Source organism: Callorhinchus milii, unplaced genomic scaffold (genome assembly GCF_018977255.1).
Source record: "Callorhinchus milii isolate IMCB2004 unplaced genomic scaffold, IMCB_Cmil_1.0 Scaffold24, whole genome shotgun sequence".
NCBI lineage: Eukaryota > Metazoa > Chordata > Chondrichthyes > Chimaeriformes > Callorhinchidae > Callorhinchus > Callorhinchus milii.
In genome coordinates, this window is record NW_024704765.1 from 1695410 (window position 1) to 1709647 (window position 14238).

General features: G+C 45.9%; 1 protein-coding gene across 1 annotated transcript in view; it reads left to right on the forward strand.

Annotated features, from left to right (window-relative positions):
- disp3 (dispatched RND transporter family member 3) overlaps positions 1-14238 on the forward strand; it is a 50226-nt gene that overhangs the window by 6671 nt on the left and 29317 nt on the right. Inside the window, exons 3-6 of the mRNA XM_007897775.2 lie at positions 2874-3010; positions 4827-4961; positions 7375-7535; positions 8245-8384. Of these exons, the coding sequence (XP_007895966.2) occupies positions 2874-3010; positions 4827-4961; positions 7375-7535; positions 8245-8384 (573 nt within the window). The remainder of the gene's footprint in view (positions 1-2873; positions 3011-4826; positions 4962-7374; positions 7536-8244; positions 8385-14238) is intronic.

Below are 14238 nucleotides of genomic sequence, written 5' to 3' on the forward strand. Positions count from 1 at the left end.
TAAATTCAAAGGAAAGAATTTATAAGCCATGTGTCAGTGTAGATAAAATAATATTTCTTGCATTTGATATAGCACTTATGTACTCTCGCACACGAGGCTCCGTGACCCCATCACTCTCACCCTCTCCCGACTCACTGGCTCCCCATCCCTCTGAGGATCAAATTCAAGATCCTCTTCCTCACTTTCAAGGCCATCCATGGCCTTGCCCCCTCCTACCTCTCTGACCTGCTGACTCCCTACCAACCTGCCCGCTCCTACCGTTCAGCGGGCTCCGGCCTGCTCCATGTCTTCCGCCCGACTCGCCCTACCATCGGTGGCCGGGCTTTCAGCCTCTCTGCCCCCACACTCTGGAACTCCATCCCACAGTCCCTTAGCCTTGCTTCTTCCCTTGCCTCCTTCAAGGCTGGTCTTAAGACCCTCCTCTTCGATTTTGCCTTCAGTCACCCTCCCACCTTCTCTCACCCCTACCCCATCCCTCCCCCATGCTCAGGTCCTGACCCCTGACTGTCCAGCACCTTGAGACATCCTCCCAATGTGAAAGGCGCTCTATAAACTTAATTTTGTTGTTGTTGTTTCACATGAAGAGGCAACCTCAAAATGTTTCCCAGGATTTACTGTAAGCTGTGGTGAATATGTATTTTGTAGGTGAAACTAATTTACACACAGCAATGTCCCAGAAACAGACATGAATTTTATCTGGAGGATTGTCGGCCAGGACACTGGGAGACACATTTACCTGAAGGACAGTACCTCCAACCATACAGTATCCCACCCAGTACTGCATTGGGGGGGCAGTGTAAACTGTGAGATCAAAGTCCTGTGGGGTCGTGGGTTCAACATGGGCCTTGAACCCGCAAACTTCTGACTCCAAAGCGAGAGTTTGACCAACTGAGCCAGGCTGTTGTCTTTCAGAAATCCCTCTGCATATCCTGAATAATCTTCCATTTACTTTACTGCTGCATATTGCCGTGCAATTCATTGAGTTGCTTTGCCGTATTGTTTTGCTCACTTATTATAAATCATAATAATGATAATCATCCTTGCATTTGATATAGCGCCTTATCATATCGTCAAGATATCTCAGAATATACTGTAAAATGAATTGACTGTATATTTTGTGCGCTAATCGTGGCATGCAATCGCATACGATATGTCAGTTGACTAACGACCTGGTTCCTATCTACTGCTAGGCAAACAGAGGAACGCAGAGTAAGGAAATTTGTCCAACTTTCACCCTGCCCGGGAATTGACCCCAGATCTTCTCGCTTGTGAGGCGAGCGCTCTAACCATTAAGCATCAGGACTCCCCTTAGCACTGCAATTTGAAATTCGAGACTGAAGTTTGATTCCATTTCCACAGCTAGCGGGGGGTCAGCTTGGCTCAGTCGGCAGAGTTCTCGCCCTGGGTCAGAAGGTTGTGGCTTTGTGTCTTATGTGGGGACTTTGAGCTTTCAGTCCACTGAAGAAAAATTATTAAATCCAGTGGTGGTTTTAGAAAGTCGGCTTATATTTAGGAACAGATGAAACATCTTAATACATCTTTAAAACCTACCTCTTTGATCACAACTATGGTCAACTTCCCCCTTTTCACGTACCTCACCTTCCGCGGCTTCCAACCCTGTCATTGTGAAGCGCTCTGAGACGTTATCCTCCATGAGGAGTGCTGGATAATTCAAGTTGCCGAATAACAAATTGAGATCGGATTTAAGAATTTTGTCCTCAGTTCGGAGTGATCGCTAATTTTAAAGACACAGTGGTCTTAGTTTAAGACCAGAAGTGAATATCTGGACTTTGGTTTGCACATTGTAATGTCTACCACAGCCCAAGAGCGAATGCTTGAATGTTGGTTGCCATGGTAACTGATGAGTAGGGGGTCTGTTCAGGATCTCTCCAGAACACATCAGCTTTCCAACTCAATGTCTTTTGTACAAGTGTCACGTTTGCCAGGCACACAGTGAGTACCATTGTCCTCTTCTCCTCCTCCTCTCAAGCTCTCTGCATTCTTTTTATGTTCCCTGTTCGTGCCTTTGTGTGTCTGTCTAGATTGTCTGTCTACCTTACACTTGTCTCTCTCACAATATCAGGACAAAATCTATTCCTATGAGTGCTCACTGACTCCTTCAACTTGCCTTAAAAAATACACAATTACTCCATTTGACAGTGAATCCTATGAAACGCTTTGAGATGTCTCGACGTTGTGATAAGTATCAAATGCAAGAATTATTATTATTATAAACACAGACCATGAAGAAATCTCTTGAGCACCCAACGCTGCCAACACCATTTGGATCTCCTTAGAAATAGTGGGTGTTGCAGCGCTAATCTGAGACTTGAAAGGCATGCCCAGTGTGGCCAAAGGCAGCTGAAGACAAGCCAGGTGCCTGGGTAGGTAGGGATGATGATCGAGGAATGTGTGTTGCAATCAAAATCCTCGAATCATAGAAGTTTTACAGCTCAGGAGGCCATTCGGCCTATCGAGTCTGCCCTGGCTCTCAGAGTAAGATGCCCATTCAATGCCACTGCCCTGTCCTGCCCTATCTCTACACCCTTTCAAAGGGTACATGTGTGGCATGTAAGTAAACAGGTGTGTGTGTCATTCAAGTAGTGCAAATACATGTGTGTATTGCACCAGTTATTAAAATGTTTGTGTGTGATAAATGAGCATTATGGGAGTTATGTAAACGAGGTGTCCAGACATGATTAGAAGCGATGGCGTGGATTATAGGTACTGAGGGGTACATATGTGTAATTCCCTCTACAAGTATGTGTTTGCAGGTGATTTGCACAACTTGTGTCCTAGACAACATTGTGGGTAAGTGGCTATATGTAGTTTGTATTGGACAATGGCCTGATTCCCTGATTCCCCGAGTGCAGGGAGGTGAAGGTTCTGTATGGGGGCACGGATCTCTTTGACTACGAAGTAAGACGGACTTTCAACAATGACATGTTGCTGGCCTCCATCAGCAGTGGATGTATTGCGGTCGTTGTGTACGTCCTCACCTCCTTCTCAGGTTAGTGCTCTTATCCATCCCACAAACTCCGTGATCGAATTCTTAACCCTAAAATGAGTGGTAGAGTGGTCCCAGCTTGGCAAGCATTAGATTGGCACTGGCATTGTTTCCATTGATTAATCTTCAGCAGTTACCCGAACCCGAGCCCTATGTGGTCCCCAAGATTTAAGTCCTAATACGACTTGTGCTTAATATATCAAATGAGCAGGGTACGTCACTCCGGGAGGCTGTGCACATCTGTGCTGGACATAGGCAGGTTTCCTTATTTGGGAAACCTCACTAGTTTGGAATTGGTCATTGACCCAATGGTTGTGTGTGGGACCTCACTGTATACAAGTTAGATGCTGTGTTTGCCTACAAGTGCACTTAGCAGCAGTTAGCACTGTATAAAAGCAAAATGTTGTTGTTGTTGATGGGTGGATGGTGGGATTTGTGTTCTGGCAGGATGAGATCAGATGGGTTGAATGTTTCCTTCATCTGAACCCATCTATTGATCTTGATTCCCTTTCAATAGTCCCAAAGCCAAGATCTGGCACCATATGCTGTCCTGTAGCACCTTGTCATGATCACCGTGGCAAAGACACAACACGTTAAATAGCCTCCTCCTGTGCTGACTATGAAGATATTCCCTCCCTCCTTCCAGCACCTCCCTATCTCTCTGACCTTCTCCTACAACGCTGCTCTCCTCACGTCCTCTGCCTGGCAAAACATGGGCTTACTGCATAACACTCTGTGCTACCATCGATGGCTGAGAATTCAGATGCTACATCCCCAATCTCTGGAACTCCCTCCCTCTACCCCTCTGTCTCACATCAACCCCACATACCCCCATCCTCCCACCTCCATCTATCAAGAATTGTACAGCAAGAAAGAGGCAATTTGGCCTATCGTGCTCTTTGAAAGAGCTACCAACTAGTCCCCTTCCCCAGTTCTTACCCTGTAAGATTTTTCCTTTTCAAGTACCTATCCAATTCCGTTTTGAAAGCTGTTATCGAATCTGCAACCACCACCCTTTCAGGCAGTGCATTCGGACCGTAATAACTCGGAAAAAGAAATTCTTCTAGTCTCCCCTTTGGTTCTTTTCTCAATTATCTTAAATCTGTGTCCTCTGGTTACCGATTCACCCGCCAGGGGAAACAGTTTCTCCCTATCTCAAAACTCTCATTACTTTGAACACCTCTAATAAATAATAATAATAATAATAATCCTTGCATTTGATATAGCGCTTTTCACGTCGGGAGGACGTCCCAAAGCGCTTCACAGAACACACTGTAAAGTGAATTGACTGTATATTTGTGGGTGAACGCGGCAGCCAATTGCGCACAGCAATGTCCCACAAACAGTCATGGATTGAAAATGACCCATTTATTATTGTTTGTGGTTTTGGAGGGATTATTATTAGGCTCTGTGTGGAGTAAGGAAACTTGCCCAAGGTTTCGCCCTCTGCCTGGAATTGAACTCAGGTCTCTCACTTGCAAAGCGAGTGCTCTAACCACTGAGCTACAGGACTCCACAGATCTCCCCTCACCCTTCTCTTCTCTAAGGAGAACAATCCCAGCTTCTCAAATCTCTTCACATAATTGAAGTCCTATCTTGTCTTTAAATCCCACCTTAAATACAATAAAATTTATATTGATATAGTACCTTTCACATTGGGAAATACCTATAATCATATAATCACAACTCTCCCTTCCTCCCACATTTCCTCACCTCCCTGTTCGGTGCCTGTAAAGCGCTCAGAGATGTTACCTTGAGTGAAGGGCGCTGAGTGAAATACAAGTTGTTGTTGTTGTTCACATCCTTCGCTCTTCACCAGCATTTCTGACTTTCTTTGGGATCGCGAGCATTGGCCTGAGCTGCCTGGTGTCCTTGTTCCTGTACCACGTGGTCTTCGGGATCCAGTACTTGGGCATTCTGAACGGAGTAGCTGCCTTCGTCATCGTGGGCATCGGTAAGTGATGCATCTGTGACCTCCCGTAACCACTCCTGCATATCTGGGGAGTTTTTCAGATCGCGCCTGTTCAACCGTGCTTACGATCATCTCCTCCCTCCCCCGGCTCGGCGTCCTGCTCCGATGTGCTAATAATCCTGGCATTTGACATAGCACCTTATCACATCTTTGAGACTTCTCAAAACGCTTCACAGATATCCTGTAAAGTGAATTGACTGTATAGTTTGTGGGAAAAACGTAGCAGCCAATTGTGCACAGCAGCGTCCCTCAAACAAACATGAATCGAGTGAACATTTTTTTTAAAAAGGATTATTACCTCCGGAAAAACGTTCCACAAATCGACTAACATCTGGATTCCTACTTATTGCTGGGTAAACAGAGGCGTGTGGAGTAAGAAAACTTGCCCAATCTTTTCCCTGCCCGGGAATTGAACCCAGGTCCTCTCGCTTGCGAGGCAAGTGCTCTAACACTGAGCTATGTTGGTTGGTTTTCCCTGACGGCTAGTTTGGGGGCTGATTTTCCTGCTTGATTACATGAATTTACGATGCATAATATTGACAGTCTTTTCTCATTCAGGCCTTTGGCATAACACCACCATGTGGCTGAAGGGAATGTTATTACCAGCGCTCAGCTGGAAATCACTCAAATGCAGAGATGCTGATAAGAATGGCTTTGAATCGCGCCACTGGTGGTTCAGCCAATTTATTCAGCAAGTATCTTCAGCCATACAAAGCATTGTGGGGTGGAGGGGTCATTTACAGTCTCGCTCTGTGTTGACTTATTGACCATAGTCAGGGCTATTATAGTCGTCGCGTCCCAGCTCCGCTCCTTTCTTTCTCACCATTCCCTCTTTGAACCCCTCCAATCTGGCTTCTGCTCTGCCCACAGCATGGAAACAGCCCTGGTCACAGTCACTAATGACATTCTGAACATCTGTGATCAGGGCTCCCTCTGCCTCCTTGTCCTCCTCTCTGCCGCCTTCAACACTGTTGACCACTCCATCCTCATACACCGCCTCTCCGCTTTACTTAATCTTCATGGACCTGCTTTTGTCTGGTTCAATTCCTATCTCTCTCACCCTCTCCACTTCGTTGCCTCTAATAGTTTCTCCTCCAGCCCCCGCACTGTCACGTCTGGCGTCCCCCAGGGCTCTGTCCTTGGCCCTTTCCTCTTTAATATCTACATGTTCCCCCTTGGTGACGTCATCTGCAGACATGGGGTCAACTTCCATATGTATGCGGTTGACACCCAACTCTTATCTTTCTACCTCCACCCTCAACTCCAGGACCACTGCTGTCCTGACAGACTGTCTGTCGGACATCAAGTCCTGGATGAGGGGAAATTTCCTACAGTTGAATGTGAACAAGACTGAGGCCCTCCTGATTGGTTCGCGCCAGCGTCTCTGTACTTCAGGCTCTGGCAGCATCAACCTCCATGGTTGCACACTACAGCTCACCAGCCAGTCAGGAACCTAGGGATCTTCTTCGATCCTCAACTTTTCTTTCCCACATCTAAGCCATGACTGAAGATGCCTTCCCTCATCTCTGTAATATCATCTGACTCCGCCACTACCTCACCCCTCAGGCGCTGAAACTCTTGTTCATGCCTTCACCACCTCCAGACTCGACTTTGCAAATGCCCTGCTTGTCGGCCTTCCCAACTCCTCCCTCCACAGGCTGCAGATAATCCAGAACTCTGCAGCTCGTGTCCTCTCCCACACCAAACTCCATGACCCCATCTCCCCCACTCTCGCCCGACTTCATTGGCTCCCTATCCTTCAGAGGATCCAGTTCAAGATCCTGGTCCTGACCTACAAAGCCCTCCATGGCCTCACCCCACCTACCTCTGCGACCTCCTAACCCCCTACTAACCCGCCCGCTCCCTCCGCTCAGCCGGCTCTGGCTGCTCCACGTCCCCCGACCCACCCGCCCCACCATTGGCGGGAGAGCCTTCAGCCATTCTGCCTCCAATTTCTGGAATTCCATCCCCCAATCACTCCACTGCACCCCCTCCTTGGCCTCTTTCAAGTCCCGCCTCAAGAGCCTATACTTCGACATGCCATTGGTCACCCCCCTTCCCCTCCCCGTCCTTCTTTGCCCGCACGGTGCTTAAACTTTAAGACAAAAATGGTTTTGCAGATTAAGACTGGTTGGAATTTTGGATCTCTTATCATGAAACAGCAACTTGCCTTTACCCAGCGCCCTTCCCCCAGGGCAGCGCACCAGAACGCTGGACAATGGAGGAGCATGTCTCTGAACTGGGGGGAGGGGTAGGTAGCCATAGACATGGTCAAACAGGAAGGTCTTCAGGCGCGACCTGAAGATGGGGAAGGAAAGATTATTGTCAGAGTCAATTTCTTTCTATTTTCTCTCTCTCTCTCTCTCTCTCTCTCTCTCTGGTGTTGCTGTTTCAGGTGTGGACGATGTGTTTGTTTTTATCAACACCTACCGGCAAGCCAGTCACCTGGCAGACGCCCAGGACAGGATGGTCCACACCATCCAGACCGCCGGCAAGGCCACCTTCTTTACCTCCTTCACCACAGCCTCTGCCTATGCCGCCAATGTCTTTTCCCAGGTCAGTTACTCTCAGCCACAGCCGCTCAGTGCTCCTGCGCCCGCTCCATTGTGCCGCTCATACCGATGATGTGATGGAGGGTTTGGGGCAATGTGAAGCTGGCCACAGTTTGAGGAAAGGAAGTGGGCAGGGGAGTGGGGCTGAAGGAGATCACAGCGATCTGGGTGGGGGTTGGGGAAAGGAAGACCATGTAAGCATTTGAAGATCAGGGTGAAGATCCTGACATCGATTTGCTGAGGGGATAGGAGCCAGCAGAGACTGAGGAAGAAATCCACACTGCAAATTACTGGATGAGTTTGATAGGTTTTACTGCAAGGTGGGTGGGTATTGTGGAAGGATGAGATCAAATTATTCAAAAGATCTCTTAACCTTGTGAGGCCCATAATTGGAGGTGGGGGGGGTGGGGGTCTTCAGCCTCTCTGCCCCCATCCTCTAGAACTCCAACCCACAAAATCCTTCCACCTCGTCCCTCCCTTGCCTCCTTCAAGACCTATCTCGAGACCCTCTTCTTTGACTGTGCCTTCGGTCACCCTTCTACCCCTACCCTCTTCACCCTCCATCTCTCCTGATCCCAACCACCCCAGTATCTTGGGCTGTCCCTGACTGTCCAGTATCTTGGGCTGTCCTCCTAACGTGAGAGGCGCAGTTGTAATTTGCCTTTGTTTTTGTCCTCGCTTCTAATCCTGTTCGTTCTACTTCTCGCTCCCAGATCCCGGCTGTTCATGACTTTGGACTCTTCATGTCGTTGATAGTCACGTGCTGCTGGGTGGCTGTGCTGTTCCTCATGCCGGCCGCACTGTGTATCTGGAGCCGTTACCTCTCACCACTGGAGCAGTTCTGCCACTCCAGGTAGGAGTCATGGATTCTCCCCTCCCTTGTTTATCCTATTGCAAGGAACATCCTTCAAGAAGTAAAAGCTGAAGTCGCTGGGAACACGAAGCAGGTCAGGCAGCATCTATGGAGAGAGGAAAGTGGTTAACGTTTCAGGTGATCGATGACCTGAAACATTAACTCATTTTCCTCTCTCCATAGATGCTGCCTGACCTGCTGCGTGTTCCCAGCGACTTCTGTTTTTACTTCAGATTTTCAGCATCTGCAGTACTTTTTCCTTTTATCCTTCAAGAGATGGTCAGTGAAATATAATTATTATAAATAATAACTCTCGCATTTGACAGTACGGCTGTAACTTCACAACGCCTCAAAGCCGCTGCACATTGCTGTCAAGTGGAGTGACTATTTTTGTAGGCGAATGTGGCACGTTGCAGCGTTTGAAGAACAGCTATGAAGTGAATAATAATAATAATAATAATAATAATTGCATTTTATATAGCGCTTTTCACGTCGGGAGGACGTCCCAAAGCGCTTCACAGAACACACTGTAAAGTGAATTGACTGTATATTTGTGGGCGAACGCGGCAGCCAATTGCGCACAGCAATGTCCCACAAACAGTCGTAGATTGAAAATCACCAATTTATTATTGTTTTTGGTTTTGGAGGATTATTATTAGGCTCTGTGTGGAGTAAGGAAACTTGCCCAAGGTTTCGCCCTCTGCCTGGAATTGAACTCAGGTCTCTCACTTGCAAAGCGAGTGCTCTAACCACTGAGCTACAGGACTCCACGAATGACCAAGTTATCTAAAGGAATATTGGCAGGACACTCGGAGAAACTCCTTTTGCCCTTTCCAATAGTACCGTGGCATGTTTAAACACTTGGAAAGCAGATGTCTGTTGAATTGTTGAGGTAACTCATTGGATTGGGACATTATCTGGGACATTACCTGCAGAATTACCTGCGGCATTACCTGGGATCCAGGTTTATGAACACACATTCCTGTATCCAGCACTCCTCTCCTCCTCCAGTGCTATGCAGAGATAAACAACTGATGCACAAGCTCTGCACCTCTAACTGGTGAGACCATCTCTCAATGCTTAAGGATGTGTGTTTGAGATGTGGATGGAAAGATGGTGGCAATGCTCTCAGCAATGGTCAATTGTCAGGTGGTTTGAGACAGATGTTCATCTATCCTTGGATGAGACATTAAACCGAGGTCTCATCTGCCTGTTCAGGTAAATGATAAAGGTCCCATGGTACTCATCGTGAGGAGAAGGGGAGTTTGGCAACAGCGTCAGAGTGAAAATTGGAAGACAAAAAAGTTATTTTTTTTACAGAAGCTGAAATGATATTCCAAGGGGAGAATGAGCGTAACTCGGCAGAATTAAAGATGTCAATGTTTAAAGACTTTCTCGCTAATGAGATTGTAATGTATTTAAATTACACCTGCACAGAATTTCAAGTTGAATTTTTCCTTGCGGTGAATGAATGGACTAACAATAATGATTAAAGATGCACTTCAGCTGCACGAGAGAGGATCAGGCAGAGGAGACAGAAAGAAGTGAAAATAAAGCTTTTGATTTATTTGATACCGATTTTATACTATTCCGTGCATTTGATATTGCAAATTATAATAATAATCCTTGCTATTGATATAGCACCCTATCACATCTTTGAGACACCTCAAACCACATCATAGAATGTACAAAATATACAGTCAATTCAGTTTACAATATATTCTGTGAAGCGCTTTGAGATGTGTTGAAGACGTGATAAGGCGCTGTATCAAATGCAAGGATTACTATTATCATTAATTTTCTTTGTTGGTGAACATGACAGCCAGGAGGTGAATGACAAATTAATCTGGAGCATTATTGTGCCAGGACACTGCACACACTGCGAAAACTTCTCCCTTCTCCCTCCATGTCTGGTTTGACACTCAGCGTAGTACTGGCGGAGCACTGCATTGTCAGAGGTGCTGTCCTTTGGCTTAAAACAACATTAAATGGAGGTCCTGTGTTCTTGTTCAGGTGCGAGTTAAAGATCTCAAGGTGGGTGAGGCTGAAGGCACTTTGACAAAGTCAAAGAGGAAGGTAATGAGTCGGGCCTTGGAGGAGGCAAGGGAGGCGGCGAAGAAGAGTGGCTTTGGGATGAAGTTCCCTGCTCTGCTCCTTTGATTCTATGGACATAAAGATATTGCTGGATCTAAAAACATCTGAATTCAAAGAAGGATGAAATTTTGGGAGTAATCTGGATATTATCCCTGGGTTATATCTTCCTAACTCTACCTTGTGGCTCGCTTACTCTGAAAACCTATTAAAGCCAGTGTAAGCTGAAAGGAAGCTGTAATGAGCATGTCGGCCTGCAAGGGAAAGTGATGTGGTGCCTGGAGATCTGTACTGACAAAAACTTCACAAGTCTTTCCTTCTCAATCATGCTGACGACAAACCAGGTTATGCTTTTCCCAGAGAAATTACTTTCTTGATAGTATAGAAAGTCCGCTGAGCTGCCACACCACAGCGCCCACACAGAGCGTCTCCACCTGTCATGAATAAGCAAGGTCAAGGAATAATTGAGGGAACAAACAGGTCAGCAGGGAAAGCAGAGCCAACGTCAGGTGTCAGCCAGGCTAGGTCAGATGCTCTCTGGCTTCTGGGTCACAAGATCATGGGTTCAAGCCCCCCACGTCAGGAACTTACGCTCATTGTCTAGGCTCAGACACCAAATCATGCATTATTCTTTGCATGAGATGTAGGATGGTCCTAGCTGGACAGGTAGCGGGAAAGCTTGCTGGACAACAATATCAATGGCTGGGAGAAGCTCCCTTCTCTTTTCGGATAGCGCCATGGGACCTTTATCATTTACTTGAACAGATAGATGAGACTTTGGTTTAATGTCTCATCCAAAGGATAGATGGACATCTGTCTCAAACCACCTGACAATTGAGCACGGCAATCATTGAGTGGGAAGGGACGCAGGGGGAGTTTGAGTGAGTTGACCAAATGCACGGTCAGAGAGAAGGGTTTTTAAGAAAACAACAACTTGCATTTACATCGCCATTGACATGGGGTAGCGACTTGGAGCCCTCAAGTAGGGAGAGGATGCACAAGGTGAAGGAATTTGGAATGAGGGAAGACTGTCCCACTGCACTGAAGCATCAACCAAGATGGTGTGAGTTCATTGCACTCAAACACAAAAGCCTGTACTTCCATATCTCTTTCTCAAGCAGATAATCAGCTCGGTTTGAAACCAAATACTACTTGAAGTTCAATCAATTTCACACCAGTTGGCCAGTTCTGGCCAGCGTGTTAATACACATCAAATCCCTGCATCAATGCTTAGTTAATTAATAGAGAAGAGCCCCAGAGATGTTCCCAACAAATTACTAACACAACAGCTAATGCTCCTTTTAACACCTGAGCAGTTGCAGATTTTTTTGGGGGGGAAATATATTTCTATAAAACGAGAGAGAATTTTTTTTCTTTATGGCACCTTTAGCACATCGCAAAGCGGTCACAGGTAATTGCTCTCTCAAATGTAATAATTGTATTTACAGCATCTTTACATTAAATATCCTATTTTAATTTTCAAAAAGAGAGGGGAGTTCCTCCCCTGTAGAACAATAGAATCATAGAGATTTATAGCATAGAAAAAAAGCTATTTGGTCCATCATGTCTGTCCTGGCTCTTTTAAAGAGAAATCCATTCAGTCCCATTTACCGGCCCTAACCCAGACCTCTATAGTTTATTGCTTCCTGGTTGATGATACACCCTATTTTTTAAAAAAATTGGTCATTAACTTCATGACTGTTTGTCGGACATTGCTGTTCCACGTTTGATAGATAAAACAGCCACAACACTTGTGAATTCCTTGTGAAGCTCCTCGAGACATGTTGATACTATAAAAATGCAAGGCGTGTTCTGGTAATACAGTCAAGGCAGGATTTGTGGGAGCTCTTGAACAAACTAATCCAATGTGTCTAACATCACAATCAGGGCAGGGAGGGGGACGGGGAGTGGGAGGGTGGCAGAAAGCACGAGCAAGGGGAAAGTCTTGAGACAGGCCTTAAAGGGGGCAAGGGAGGGGGCAAGGCAAAGGGATTTTGGGATGGAGTTCCAGAGGGCGAGGGCAGAAAAACTGAAGGCCCAACTGATAATGATGGGGCAGGCAGGGCGGGAGGGGACATGAAGCAGGACAGTGCCCACTGAGTGAAGGGAGCAGACAGGTTGATATGGTGGTTTGTAAGTTGGGGGGAACAAGGCCGGGACCATACAAAATTCCATTAATTAGGTAACACTCGCATTCATGCTTCAGTCACGGTGCAAATCCCAGCAGAAAAATCCACTTCTTTTCTTAGCTCCAACAGCGTATTCTTTTTCAAGGCAGACACTTTCTGATGGAGTATGTAAGTAGGCAGCGATGAGAATGGCTGTCCCTGTAACAGATAAGAAAGCAATCAGGTGTCTGCAGAGTTTGCAGTGAGATTATTTATGTAGCTGGTCTCCGCTCTTGTAATCCGTCAGTAACCAATTTGTCATTTCCAGTTGCCAAGAATATTCCCTGGGTGTTAGCCTGGATTAGTCGATAGCACACTCGTCTCTGAGTCAGAGGGTTGTGGGTTCAAGCCCCCACATCGGGATTTTGAACTCATATAAGTGTAGGCTGGCACTTCAGCTTTGTTGGAGGTGCATTCCTTTGGGTGAGATGTTAAACCAAGGTCCTGTCTACCTGTTCAGATGGATATCAAAGATTTCATAGTGTTATTCAAAATGAGGCACAATTTGGAAAGAGCAGAGGAATGCGAATTAGAATACAGAGCTCCAGTGGGGGAGCGAGCCCCAGGACAGACACCATAGGGAGAGAGAGAGCAGGAAATGGGGTTAGAGTAGAGAGCTCCAGTGGGGGAGTGAGCCCCAGCACAGACACGATGTGACGAATCTCCTCCTGAGCTTCCTTTGGCCGAATATGAAAATACAAATTGTTGGAGACAAAAAACAGCAGTTTACACTGAGGAAGTTTGATACCTCTGCAACTCATATTCACCTCACATGTTATACTTTTGTTCCTCGTGTATCATAATTGTGTTCCTCATGCGGTATAACTTTGTTCCTCACATGTCATAACTTTACGTTACTGCCAGGCATCCCTGATTAATCTGTTAGTTACTCTATGGTAAGTACTAATAATTTTACTGCTCAGTGATGTTAGCAGATTCTGTTCGGTGAAAGTAATGTGGGATTCACTCAAGCGATACTACAATCCTTGTCATATAAATTAAAGTGAATGAGCGATCTGATTGACTCAGAAGGGAAGTATTAATCTGTGTTCCTTGTACGACAGTTCCTCACTAATGGTAATGTAGGGTCCTGAATGCGTTATGATGGAGTAGAGTGCTTTGTGCCAATTGATGCAAAAAGCATGGCTTGAACCAGCTCTCTATGTCAACTCGTTGAAGAAATCATTTTCACAATGTCAGTGTCTTAACATATCAGAGAAGTGGATTGCGAGAGGCGCTGTCCTTCAAGGTGAAACGTTAAACCGAGGTCCCATCTGTGCCTGTTCAGCTGGATGTTATGAATCCCTTGATGCTTTATGAAAAAATAATAATCCTTGTATTTGATATAGCGCTTTATTCACATCTTCAAGACGTCTCAAAGCGCTTCACAGGATATACTGTATGGTGAATTGACTGGATATTTTCTGGGCGAAACGTGGCAGGCAATTGCATGCAGCAGTGAGTGATCCTCAAACAGTTGTGGGTTTTATCATTATTATTATCATTATCTTTTCTTTATTATCATTATTATTTTATTATCATTATTATTTTTATTTTTTTTGAAAAGGGAAGGGAGTTTCTCCTGGAATCCCTGC